This window comes from Equus asinus, chromosome 22, assembly GCF_041296235.1.
Source record: "Equus asinus isolate D_3611 breed Donkey chromosome 22, EquAss-T2T_v2, whole genome shotgun sequence".
NCBI classification, from domain to species: Eukaryota; Metazoa; Chordata; class Mammalia; order Perissodactyla; family Equidae; genus Equus; species Equus asinus.
In genome coordinates, this window is record NC_091811.1 from 48,305,001 (window position 1) to 48,318,718 (window position 13,718).

Consider the following 13,718-nt stretch of genomic DNA (forward strand, 5'->3'; position numbering starts at 1 on the left):
ACAAAACCGATAATCATATAGCCGAGACATATTTTTCTTCCCAGCTCGAGACAGGATGTGACTATATCCTAATGAGACCCAGCAGGCAAGCCACACATGGAAACTCGTCTCATTACTTTATAGTCATGCCATGTATGTTTTTTCTAACAATAAAATGACAATAAAAATGCTTTTTAAAATGAGACTGTTTTGGATAAGTGACTTCTGTCCTGATCTTAATCACTGTGATTCGATATTAAACATCCAACAAAGGAGACACGATGTCCTCTATCACAACAGAAGCAGGAGCACAGCGACAGGGTTAATGTGGGGTGCCTTGCACTTCACTCTTGGATCATTTTGACCAAATAGTAATAAGTTAAAAGAGAAAAAATTCCACTATCCACCCAAGGGAGATTTTAGCTTAGCACTCTCGGATGGTCTAACTCTCTTCTGAGTACACAAAATAGTCACCGAGATGCGCAGCCCTGTAACTACTTTCTCCCGAGGCAGCGAAACAAATGAAGACAGCGCCACTTTCTAATTGCGTACAGCCGGTGTGAACTCTCTCCACTACCTTGACCTTTGTCACTCCGCAGTTGCATTCGTATCGCCTTTCATGAAGAGGAGCAAATACTTCTGTTGGTAAAGATTAAGTCCAGGACTGCACTGTGTGTAGATAAGGGCTGAGGCACATTGTCACTTACTCAGGTAAGCGGGTCCGTTTCCTCTGATGATAAGACTACTCTTAGATGTTAGGAAAAGCTATCGAGTGAAGTCCTGGTTCCTGCAAATTTCAGTCTGAAATACAGTCCACGTTGGATACAGGTATTCAAAAGATAAACTGCTTTAAAAAAGCAACTTCTGTGAATAGGGAATACAACCATGCAATTCAAGAATCAACACGTTTCGAAAAGGTACTCAGTGAGAAGTCTCCACCCCTCTCCCATCTGCTGGGTCCCACCCGCACGCCAGGGACCACTGCTCACGTTTCTCAAGTGTGTGTCTGGTGGTGAACACATACAAGCAAATATGAATATTATTTTTACAAAATATTTCATATCGTAAACACTGCTGCACTTTTTAAAAATGTTAGTATCTTAAGATCTGTCCATACTGGTATGTAAAGAGCTTTCTCACCCTTTTTTACAGCTGTATAGTATAGTATTCCATTGTATGGGTGTACCATGATTTATTTAACTAGACCCATTATCGATGGACATTTAAATTGTTTCCAAACTTTAAATATGCTGATCACTAGGATTTGCCGAACACTTTCCTCTATCAGTCAGTGCTAATAAGCATTTCACATGTACCGTCTCAGGCTTCATAACAACCTGACGTGTTACAAGTGGGGTAAAGAGGGTTAAGATGCTAAGTACCTTGACCAAGGTCAGATGGCAAGGACGTGGAGCTATGTCGCCAGCACGCCTAGAGCCTAATTATAGAGAGTGATTAGAGTTCTTTCCGCGGGAGTCAGACAGCTAGTACAGACACAAGACACCTATTTTTGGTGCAAATCTTTGTTTCTATTTGCTGCATTGTTTCTATGAAGTATTTTCTTCCTATGCATTTGATGTCTTTGTAAGATTTTCCATAATTCCTCAGATATCTTTTCCAAGTATTACATTTATTAATTTGGCATCAGTTAACTTCTTAGAGCCAGAAAAACTTTTTGGGGATTCCCTCAACAAAGAGACATTTCTAAGACAAAGGTTCATAGTAAACTGAAAGCACAGTTCCCACTCAGCTACTGTCTATCCTAGTGTATAGTTCGAACAACTGTTAGCTGACTGTTGGACAGTTACTCCTCCTAAACGTTTTTAGGATGTTAATAAGATGTTTGCCTGTGTTTATACCTCCCTTAAAGCTCCTTCAGCTTGCCATTTCAGCGGAGCGAGGACCTCTGCCGCTGGTTTGGAGGGTTAAGGAGAGTCCTGCTGGGAGGCTGGGACGAGCTTACGAATGCTACCCAGTAAGCTACAAGGTAAAACCAGGGCCGGAGGAGAATTACAAAGTGGGCCGTTCAGCCACGCGACAGGCTTCATTTGATTGGTAGGTGGGGAAGGCAAAGGGGGAAGGGCTTCGTGGGGGAAGAAAAGTGGCTTTGAATTAGAGCCTTTAAAGGCCGGTAGAAATTGGACAGACCCAGTGGTCAGAGTGAGTCTGGAGAGGTCGGCTTCAGGAAGAGAGGAGATGGTAGACGAACGGGTGCAGGGGTTGGGTAACTAGGAAGAGATGGAAGCTGTAAGCACCTTCCACTCACACAGACAAAATGCGCAGAAACAGACCTCTCCCCAGAATTCCCAGGAGGAGCGGAGTGAGAGAGGCGGCTCAAGCAGAGAAGTGGCTCGGCCACCGGGGGAAGGGAACCTAAGGGGCTTCTCGAAGTGTAGTCGCAAACCAAACATAACTGGGAGGTTGAAGCACCCTCGGTTGAGAGGGGCTCCAGAATCCCTGGACTAGACTGGACTGGACGGCCTCCTCCGCTGACGGGGGAAAACGTTCAGCCTTTGCTTTCGAGAGGATGGATTGCCCTGCGCGGTCGGCTCTGAGGCCCTGTTCACGGCCACGCCGTCTGTGACCCATCACACTAGACTGGTTTTCAGGTTGACCCTTGCAACAAATTCGCTCTTGCAGGGCGGTTGCCTGGGAACAGGCAGCTTTCTGAGTTGCACAACCTTTGAAAATTGGCCTTGTTTGTTAAAATAATACCAGTGAAAACAAAATCGCGGGAGCTGAAAGCTGCGACAGGCGAATACAGACAGCCCGACGCGAAGAGTCCGCACAGAACTTCATTCTCCCGCGCCGACCCGCGCGCGCTGATTGCTCTATTTCTGGTTCGCAACAGAAGCACCTCCCTATACGATGCATTATGCATTATTCTTTCAGTGGGGAATTCTTCCCCCCCCAGATTCATAGATTTCTTTTTCCCATTGGGACAGGATTGAAAGAAAGGAAGAGATGAAGAATGATAGATTTGACTCACAAATCTAAACAATGGCTTTGAGTTCATTGTTGGCTTCTTGATTTTGTTTTTTTACAAATTTTTATTGGGAAATATAACACATATAAGATCCCCGTCTCCCCAGAAGGCCTTTGCCCCATGTCAATCACAGCCTCCTACCTCCCCACATCAGTGCCACTATCCTGATTTTAAAAGCAATCACATCTTTTAAAGTTTTTTTGATCACTTAAGTGTAGATCTCTACATACTATCATATAGTTTGGTCTATTTTTGAACTTAATATAGAATACAGTGTTGGATTGTATTTTGTTTCTTTTATCTTTCCCTCAACTCGTTCATAACCTCCATCTATATTGCCGCAATGGTAACAGTGCCTTTATTTTCATTGCTGAATGAGATTCCAACATTGATGGCACTTGGGTTGTTTCCAGTTTGGGGCTCTTACAGATGATGCCATTGAACGTTCTTATCCTTGTCTCGTGGTGCACTTGGGCATGCGTTTCTGTTGAGCGTTTACTTGGCTGTGGAATTGTATCTAGTTACCTAGTGAGAACCGCCATAAAGCAGTTTGCAAATCATGTCCAAGGACGGTCCATACTGGGTGCTAAGAGACCATAGGACGATCCAGGGCTGCCTCCAAGGAAGTTGGTTTTGGGGGATGGGCAAGAGGCTGGCTTAGCAAGGCTGCTGCCTCCCTCGTTAGCCTGAGCCGGCCGTTCGTAATTGTTTTAAGATTTTGTTTGAAGAAGTTCTGCTGTAAAGAGTTTGTTGGCAATACAGCATATGGAACTTACACTGCTCAGAGCAGGTATTTAATTAGTGTTAGTTGAATTCGATGGTTACTAGGAGTCTGAAGGATGAACAGGAAGAAGAGGCTGAATCGGGTGACCAGTCGGTTACTATAGTTGACTAGGGGAGAGATTGTGAGAACTTCATGAACTCTGGAGAGGGGCATTGGAAACAGACATATGGACGAGCCATTTCCGGTGCCCAAACTGCCCAGGCCGGTTGAGCAGGGTAGACCTGTGATGAGCGGGAAGGCGGGGCTGTGGACCGAGGCCTCTGTGAGCTCTTACTCTCCCACTGACTAGCTCCGTGATCCTGGGTCGGTAACTTGACCTCATCCTCATTTCTTCAGCTGTAAAATGAGGTAAATAATAGGACCACTTTCAGGGTTGTTATGAAAATTAAGGGAGATAATATAAATAAAATGCTGGCACTGGACCAGTAAGAAGCACTCAGGGGCAGCTGGGGCTGCTGTGATGGGGAGTGAACGTGGCACTTGGTAGAGCTAAGGCGGACGTGCTATCGGCTTATCAAGTGTAAAAGAAAGACTTCTTGAAAGGACGACTTAGAGCTGTCACAATGGTAATTTTAGAAGTGGCTATAATTCCTTTGGCAAGTGTGTAAATAAAAACTTGTTTAAAAAAAAAAATTAAGTATACACAGCCTGACCTTCCCAACGGCCGGGTTCCTACAAGAGTATGATTGCACCCTGGAACTGTGTGAACCCCCCGGGAACTGTTCAAGATCTCATCTAGAATTTGAAAACAAGGTTTAAAAAGGGACGGGGTGGGGTGGGGGGCTGTTGTGAGATGCTGCTGCTGCTGCTTCTGAGCACAGGGATAGAATCCAAATGGTTTTTTAAGACAAGCTGTGATCTAATTAATTATGTTGTTCTAACAGAGCAGCTGCGATTGCTACAGGGGCTCTAAGAAAGTTTCATCCCGCTTTGCTTCTTGGCCCCACATCAGCCTCCCCCGGGGCTGTAAACCATCCCCTACCCAGGGACGATTAAATTGGTCTGGGGGGAGGCCATGTATTGCTGTTTTTAAAGCTCTGTCTGCCACCCTAAATATGCAGCTAGATCGAAACCCACTCGACAAATTGTATTTCCATCGTTATCCAACAGGAGACAGTGGGAAAACCAGTCCAGGCGACAAGGGCAGAAATTCCCCAAGGAAATAGGAAATTTCAACATTCACATCTATTGACTCACTTCATCCACAAGGGAGGTAGGTAGCACTTTTTTAGGCCACTCCAGCTCAGAGAATATACTCAAGGTCACAAAGCCGTGCCCTAGTTCTCTGCGAGCTTTAAAGCCCCGACCCTTACAGCACGCGTGGCTTTTCTCCAGCGCGCAGAGGATGGGCGGGAACGCGCTCCAGCTGGTTACGGTTTGGGAGTCCACCTCCCTGTGGCTGAGGGGCTTCTCAGCCCGTGCAGCCAGCGGGCCCCGGCAGAGGAGGCCGAGCCCTCCCGGGGAGCTGCGTGTAGGCACCATCCGTCAGTCGCCTGTCACAGCCAGGTGCTCGGGCTGCGGCCTTAGGCCAGTTCGAGGGGGAAGGTGGCAGCTTTCCAGCCCAGAGCAAAGGCTCCAGCCCTTCTCCCCCACGCCCCCCAAACAGTGAGGACTGCAGTTTTTAGAAACGTTTTTTTCTGATCATACAACTTGTGTTCACTGTAGGAAACTTGGAAGCCAAAGAAAAGCATAAAGAAAAAACAAAATCCTCTGCTACCCAGAAATAACCTATCAATAATTTGTATTTTTTGGTCTTTAAAAAAAAAATAAAGCTGGAATATGATATATAATTTGTGTCCTATTTTTTATGCATTTAACGTTATTCTATTTTTTCCCTGAAAACGTTTAAAGTAGCTGCAAAATACCTTCGTGTGAACAGATCATAGTTTAACCATCCCCCTTCAGTTTTCCACTGTTAAAAATACCAGAAAAGACTATGTGGACCAGTATGTTTATATTATTATGAAAGTGTATGGCCCTTTTAAGGCTCTTTATACTTATTTTCAAATTGCCTTTCACAAAAATTGTACAAATTTGCATTCCCACCAGTACTGAGTTTCCTCATGGCACTCTTGCCAGAACTAAAAATGTTTTTTTCAGTTTGATAAAATTTATAACATTAACAGTAAGCTTGAACACCTTTTCATGTTTATTCACCACTTTTATTGAGCCATTGAAAGATCTTGAGCAGAGTAATCTTTTAATATGCATTTCTCATCACGTCAAACACCTCCTGCTTAAAAGGTTTCAAAAGGTCTTTTTGGGGCCAGCCCAGTGGTGTGGTGGTAAGTTTGTGTGCCCCACTTTAGCAGCCTGGGGTTTGCAGGTTCGGATCCCAGGCGCAGACCCAGCACTGCTTGTTAAGCTACACTGGGGCAGCGTCCCACATAAAATAAAGATTGGCAACAGATGTTAGCTCAAACAAACAAGCTTTTCTTTGCATACTATACCACCTTAAAAACTCACTCTCTCTTCATTCCAGCCATTCTAGGCTTAGGGTTACCATGCTCTCTGGCCACAGGTCTTTTGCACATGCTATTCCCTCTGCTGGCTCTTTTCTTTGCCTAGTTCTTATTCATCTTTTAGTTCTTTTGTCACCTCTCCCAGGGACTCTCACTGACCACTCTGAGGTCCCATTCCCTATCACAGACTCTTGGAGCACCCTGTAGCCCTCCCCGTTGTACCCTGGATCAGTTACATAAACGCGTACCCGGCTTTTCCCACCGTATTAGATAGCTCCATGACGAGAGGAACAGTATCGTTTTGCCCACTCTTCCCTGCTGTCACACACACAGGAGGCGCTGCACGTTGAATAAATGATGTAGAATAACATGACCAGCGCTATGCTATTAGAGGGTTAGTCTGCAGTGTCTACGATGAACTGATGCGTATAGCATCTAAATAACAGTTTGGGACTATGAAAAGAGGGCAGATAGCAACATTGCTGGCAACTAAAGGAGTGGGGTTTTAATGCAAAGACTTGATACCCAGGAAACAGCAATTGAGAGAATGTCTCGAGATGAGGGGAGAAAAGCAACAAATTCATGAACGATAGCTTCAACATCAAAGGTTTACTATCTCCAAGATAGGAAATATGGCAGTGCTATTACAAAGGCAAACATGAGGAGGCCTAGTGAGACGCAGGGTAAATCACCCTTCCTCAGGCCACCTTCCCCCCAAGCCGAAGTCATGTGTCTCCTTTTCCGCGCTCCCAGTATACCTCACTTTTTATTTCAGCTGTTACTCCTATGTGTTATATAAATGTTAGTTCTCATCTGTGAGCTCAACTGACACCTCAGTCAAGCACGGACTTCTGGCATCTACCAGTCCTACATCTGAATCCTGGCTCTATCAACCAAGTAGCTGTGTAACTAGGTAACTCAGCTAATGCTGTATGCATTTCAATTTTCTCATCAGTGGAGCAAAGATAATTATTAGAATTGGTTTTATAGATCAAATAAGGTAATGCCCATAAAATGTCTGGCACACGGGGCTGACCCAGTGGCAGAGTGGTTAAGCGTGCACATTCCGCTTCAGCAGCCCGGGGTTCGCTGCTTCAGATCCCGGGTGAGGACACGGCACCGCTTGTCAAGCCATGCTGTGGTAGGCGTCCCACATGTAAAGCAGAGGAAGATGGGCACAATGTTAGCTCAGGGCCAGCCTTCCTCAGCAAAAAGAGGACTGGCAGTAGTTAGCTCAGGGCCAATCTTCCTCAAAAAAAAAAGAAAAAAAAAACCGGCACATTTTACAAGCTTAATATTACTACTCTTTTAGAAGACTGTGATAAGATCAAACCTGATAACGTGAAGAATCCAAGAATTCTTGACACATAGTAGGTGTGCACTGTTTGAGGAAATTAATGTTCACTAAGACCTTATAAACACAGCAATTGCACATGCTCAGTCACAGTATCGAAGGTGGAATTAAAGGTAAACTATGAGCACAGGAACTGCGGCGTAACGATAAATTAGGGTACTAATTTCAGAAGCAATGTGGCAACATCCATCTAAATAAAAAACGTGCATATCCTGAAACTCAATGTAACCTTGGACACAAGAAGAGAAGATATGTCACAAAGGGTGTTCACTAAAACATTGTTTCTAACAGCCGAAACTTGCACATACCTTGAATGTCCATCAACAGAGGAACACGATATAGCTATTATAATAATAGAACATGGACATCAGAACATACCTTCGATTTATTAAGCGCACTAGAGCGGCAGAACAGTTTACAGAATATAATTCATCTGCTGGGTAAAAAGATCTGTGAAACCTACTATTTTCTGGAAACTTAAGAAGCATTTTTGTAAATGCATTCAAGAGTTTGGAAAGATCAACAGAAGTTTCTGGTGCTTCTCTCTGGACAGAAAAATCAGCTTAGGAAAATAAGAGTTTTACACTAAATTAAATTTAAAAAAATTATACATTATGTGTATGTAATTACACTTAAAAAATCTATTATGGGGAAATAAGACCAAGATATTCCACTTCTAGGAATTAATCTCCAGAAAACAATCTGAAATGGGAACAATTTATGTATGTTTACATCAGTCTTATTTATATTAGCACAGTTTACATTTTGCTAATTTACTTACATTAGTAAAAATTTACAACTTACTATCCAACAGTAGAGGATTAAGTAATGGTACATCCATGTATTGGAAAACTATATATATAGCCATTAAAAAAATCATGCTGTAGAACAATTATTAACACGGCAACTTCTCAACACATCAGTGAAAAGGATAAGCTACAACACAGTTATGTGCAGTGATCAGCGTTAACAGTTGTTGCCTTTAAATGGCAGGACTACAGGTGATTTTTGTTTTTCGGTTTCTTGCCTTTTACGAATCTTTTTATTTGGTAAGGTTTTTCTAATTTCCTATAAATGCTGTTATACAGTCACGTGCCGCTCAACGATGTTTCAGTCAACGACGGACTGCATATACGACGGTGGCCCCTAAGATTAGTCCCACACAGCCTAATCCCAAATACCCTAGTGTAGTAGGCTATTCCACCTAGATTTGTCTAAGTACACTCCATGATGTTCACACAACAAAAAAATCACCTAACGATGCATTCTCAGAACGCATCCCAGTCATGACTTGTATGCTAAGAGCTAACTCTAGGCTTGTTTTTACAACTTGGACATTAATGTAACTATGCTGCCAGTTACTTTGGTACAAATCCAAGAAATACTTCAATACAAGTTTGGAAAGAGTCATAATGAGTTGAAAGTCACCATTCCCCAGGAATCCTAATAATAAAACGTTAAAGACACTACTTTGTTTATCAAAAGAATTTATTAGAAAATATTACATACTACGTATCTGTTTAAGAGTATCGTTTCAGTAGACAGCACTCCATCCTCAGACTACAGACAAGGTCTCACAGATCATGGGGCAACCCTGGGATTCTGAAGCTACATCTGTTGGATGGAACATCCGAGCAGTACACACTGGGGCCATTTAAAGGAAGATAATGGAGAAAATGTGGTAATTACCAGAAAAAATTACAAAACTTTTGGAATGTTAAAATAATAAGTAACTATTTTTAGTCTCAAAATTCTAGGCATCACTATAGCCTAAAAACATCGGTCAATGTGACTAGTAAGTTAAAGGGGCCAAGGTTTCAAAGGTCAAGTTAATACTGAATCTTCATAAATAACAAGAAAAATCTGTAACCCCACAAAATGTTTTTGATTAAGTTTGTGCACATGCAAAATCAACGTAAATTTCTGAAAAAAGCATAAAGGGGGAATGTTAAAACAATGTAATTTTTTAAAACATAAAGCATGCACTTTCTAATACATTCTTAAATATTTCAAAGTTTTAAAAGTTTGAATTCTAATCGAGCAACATTCTTCATTAGCTATTTGAAATGCAGTCTGACCAGCACCCCAAGCAGATATGGAACACACACACTTGCTGTCTTCAAGAAAGGTGGAGCTGATTCAGGGCGCTGCTCCCGTCGAGCTGAGACTTCACCTCGTGACCACCGCCTAGCTGTTTCTCCAAACCTTTTAGACATCTTTGCAAAAACTAAATGGTAAAGAGCAAATTTCAAAATGTCACCCAACTCCCAAACATCACTGAAAGAAAATGTAGGAAAAGTAAGCATTGTGTGATTAATCAGTTTAGGCAATTAATTTGCTACAAAATTTCAAAGTGGTAACCAGCTTTAACTCAAAATAGATTTAAAGTTCACATAATTGTCTAGAGTTCAAAACTGAAACAAATGAGGAGGTGTGCGTTCATATTTAAAACACTGTCTTAATATTTATTAGAAGAAATATACTTCCAAACTTGTTTCTCCATCATAATCTAAACACAAACTTTAATTAAAAATATATATAAATCAGTAGAATACCATATTACAAATGCCCAGAAATGCAGAATAAAGATCAAAAACTGCTTGGAAATATTCCTAACACTTTTTGGGATTATACTCATAATCTAATAAAGATTATGAACTAGCACAATCACTATTGGGGCCAACATTTCAAAATATTTTGCCTATCAAAGCTAGCACCAGGAAAGTATTATGCACATACAGTTGAGAAACAGACAGTCTCTACTTCAGAAAAGCACAGTCCTAGAGAGTGTTGCTCTCGCTAGCTTAGCCAGTAGAAGGGGCAGTCTGTCTCACCGAGGCAGAGGGCCATTAACATCTTATCTGAATAGCTTTCCAGTTATTTGGTATTTATTGAAAACTATTACTGGAATCAAACAGTTTATCATGGAGATAATCCATTTTTCTTCCAAGATGCCAATTACAAAAATGGCACTATGACATTTTTAACTTACCTTTTACAAAAATCAACATATTCTAGTATTTTAAAAAAACAATCAAATCCCTAGTCCCTGAAAGCCTAACCAAAACTCCATTATTTAATCTTCTCCCTTTCCAAAACACAGGTTTCAATGTCTACAATTTTGCAACATGGTTAACGGCCATGATATGGTCACCAAATTAACAACCCTCATTGTAAAGCATTTGGAGATTTCACAAGAGTAAAAAGAATTTCATTAGTGATCAGAGAGATGAGCCACGACCCGAAAGCCACTGAATGAGTCTCATAATTCTACCTCAGGTCCAAGGAAGGGAGGGCCACCACTTAACAGCCACTCTCCAGCTGGCACAAATAATTTAACACCTCTGACAGAGAAGAGATATTATGAAAGAACATAATTCTTACAAAGTGAACATGTTTTCCAAACTGGTCTTCTAAACTCAACAAAGAGTTTAGACTGCCAAAGTGTAAATCCAGCAAATCAAACTGCTTCAGCTCAAGTGGGGGAAAAAAGGCACAAAAGAAAAACAAGCAGCATAACCTTTATTTGGTGATACAATAGGTGAACAGTGTTCAAAGTTCTGAACACTGACTTTTACTCGTGATAATCTGTTTTTCTATCTAAACAATTTATTCAGATGTGTGCTTTAAAAATACACATTAGGAACCCTGCAACTGGTATGATCTGTTATTAGAAATATTTTTCATGGTAATACATTATTCAACTTTCTATAATTAGAGGGAAAAATCATAAAGATCATACTTTATTTTTAGCGGACAGAATAAATGTATTATACATATATCTCTCTTGCAAACCAGTGCACTTAGAAGTTTCTAACTGATGCACTTCATTGTTCACGTCAAAAAGCTGTACATCTCCAGGATCCACACTGCAACACAGTCGTAGGAAAAACGCACATCCTTTAACCCCTTCACTTTCTCTTGGATTTGCTTTTGTTTGGAGGGGAGGAAAGGATATTGAAGTTGCAGTGCAGAACTATATTTATTTAGAACAAAACATTATATCCTACATTAAAAAAATAATTTTATCAAAACCAAATTTCAATCACAGTTATGTATGATTTTCAGCCAAAGGTACATGTTGAAATTGCACTTTGCAGTTATCTTGATAGTGTCCTTTATAGTGCGCCCCATCTCAGCCTATGTTTTTTTCAGTAGACACAGGTTCTTCCACAGTTTTCTTTTGGCTCCCCTTCCGTGAATACTTGTACTTGTCTACATAGGCTTTAACCAGATTTGCCACTTTAGTAGAATTTACTTCTCCACTCTTACTATGACAAACCTATGAAAAAAGGAGGGGAAATATTTTTTTCATATCTAAAGAGTTTAAAGCAAAATGGAAAAGCTTTGTGAAAAACAGATAACCCCAAAGAGATAACCAGACATTTCTACATTTCATCTCTCATATGAACTTATTGAAAAGGTAAAAAACCAGACACGAATTAGTAGAAGCTAGCTTTTGTTACTATTTTAGTTAGACCTAAGCATTTCTTTGTTAAAATAGAGATGGTTCAAAACAACATGTATATAACTCCACTAAAGCTATAACTTACTTTATCTACTGCTTTCCGTACAATCTCTTTATATTCTTCCTTGGTGATATCTTTATTTTGGTAAAATGGCTTAATGGCCAATTTTACCTCCTGTGCTGCTTTTTCTTGAATTTGTAATTTCTGATAAGAGGAAAATGTATAATTATCATTTGCCCAATCACATACTTTCAAAAAATTTATTTAAAAATATGGAATTAAATAGACTGTGCATTTACATTATTGAAAGAAACTCTTCAAATATTAGTGTCATATGTACAAAATACTTATTTACTAATACACACATTTATAAAAATAATTATGAAATATCACCAGTTACTCACTGGGCATCAACATATCTAGACAGAACTCTTCAAATAATATTGGAATTTAAGACTATCAACAATAAATTCCCTTCACCACTTATACAATAGAAAGCTGTTATTTTTTCATCTTTATCATATACAGAATATGTAGGTTGCTCTCAACCTTGAACTTGCCTTGTCTGTCTTCGAGCTATCTGCGCTGGCTTCCACTGTAACACTTACTTTGCTTTCTGCCAATTTTACAGCAGCATTAGAGGCTTTGCTGTGACTTGATGACGAAGTATTACCAGAACTTGGTCCCTGAACTGTTCCCGTGTTTCCTGGGGCTGCTGCTGGAGCAGGCAAGACTGGTGTACTCATGTTACTACTTACATGAGAAGCACTAGGAATACCCTGTTTTAAAGAGTTATCATCAGTTAATGAATTATTTGTATTCAACAGTAGTCTTTTAGTCACTATTAGAAATAACATTAAAAAAATTCAAAGGAATTCAACCTTAAGGCTTAAGAGAAATGCCTATTTTAGTTCAGTTTATATCTAAAAGACTCTGAAGAAAAATGGGTAACATTTTTAAACAGAGCCCTATTTAAATACATCAAGATGACTCAAATTGTATATGTGTACTGTAATGTTCTGACAGCAACACTAAAAACAACAAGAAAGAGAAGAATAGCATTTAAAAAATACTATCTAATGAAAATTAACTAAAGTGCCCCCATTTTAAAGATGGGAGAAAATGAGGCAATGAAATCAAATAGCTTGCAGTGGGTTGACAGCAGAAAAAAGATAAAAGACCTCAAATTCTGGAATCCCATTCCCCTGCTCTTCCAATTATATTTTGCTGTCAAGATTCTAGAATTTCTGAAATGTACACGTAAACTATAAGCAACACAATGTTTACAAATTATTTAAATTTTCTACATGGCTCAGTTTTATCTGGTGTTTGTCTGAACAAGAAAATACAAGCTTCATCACAAGTTCCCACCACCTAAAAAGTCCAATAAATTAGGGACAAATTTTAAAGCGCCCACCACTTGATTCTAGTTTGGCTCATAACTTGGTCTTCTTAATCTGACAAGAAAACTTGTCTGGATATCAGTAACAGCATAAGTGTGGCTTAGATTTGATAATAAGCATTCATTTTCTTGTTTGGGGGTGGGGGGTCTTGGGAAGGACAGTGAAAGAGGGGTTCTGAAGGTTCACCATAAACCTGATCAAATGAGCAACTGTTTCTGGCTGCCAGGAAGCCCTTTCTTGAACACCTGTCCCTAATAGCTAAATGTCTACAACGGCCATGT

General features: G+C 40.4%; 1 protein-coding gene and 1 long non-coding RNA gene across 6 annotated transcripts in view; one reads left to right on the forward strand and one right to left on the reverse strand.

The window, feature by feature from the left end:
• Positions 1 to 3,996: 3,996 nt before the first annotated feature.
• LOC123279990 (uncharacterized) lies at positions 3,997 to 5,526 on the forward strand. The gene is made up of 3 exons (XR_006518492.2): positions 3,997 to 4,097; positions 4,860 to 4,962; positions 5,415 to 5,526. It is a non-coding gene; the product is annotated as an uncharacterized lncRNA (long non-coding RNA).
• A 3,508-nt stretch (positions 5,527 to 9,034) lies between these two features.
• SCAF11 (SR-related CTD associated factor 11) overlaps positions 9,035 to 13,718 on the reverse strand; it is a 67,560-nt gene continuing 62,876 nt past the window's right edge. For 4 of the 5 annotated variants that reach the window (XM_014860469.3, XM_044755534.2, XM_070495042.1 and 1 more), the window contains 3 exons: positions 12,595 to 12,813; positions 12,119 to 12,238; positions 9,035 to 11,847 (listed from right to left, as the gene is read on the reverse strand). In XM_014860469.3, the coding sequence (XP_014715955.1) occupies positions 11,701 to 11,847; positions 12,119 to 12,238; positions 12,595 to 12,813 (486 nt within the window). In that variant the 3' untranslated portion in view covers positions 9,035 to 11,700. The remainder of the gene's footprint in view (positions 11,848 to 12,118; positions 12,239 to 12,594; positions 12,814 to 13,718) is intronic. The other variant, XM_014860470.3, reaches the window with a different exon arrangement.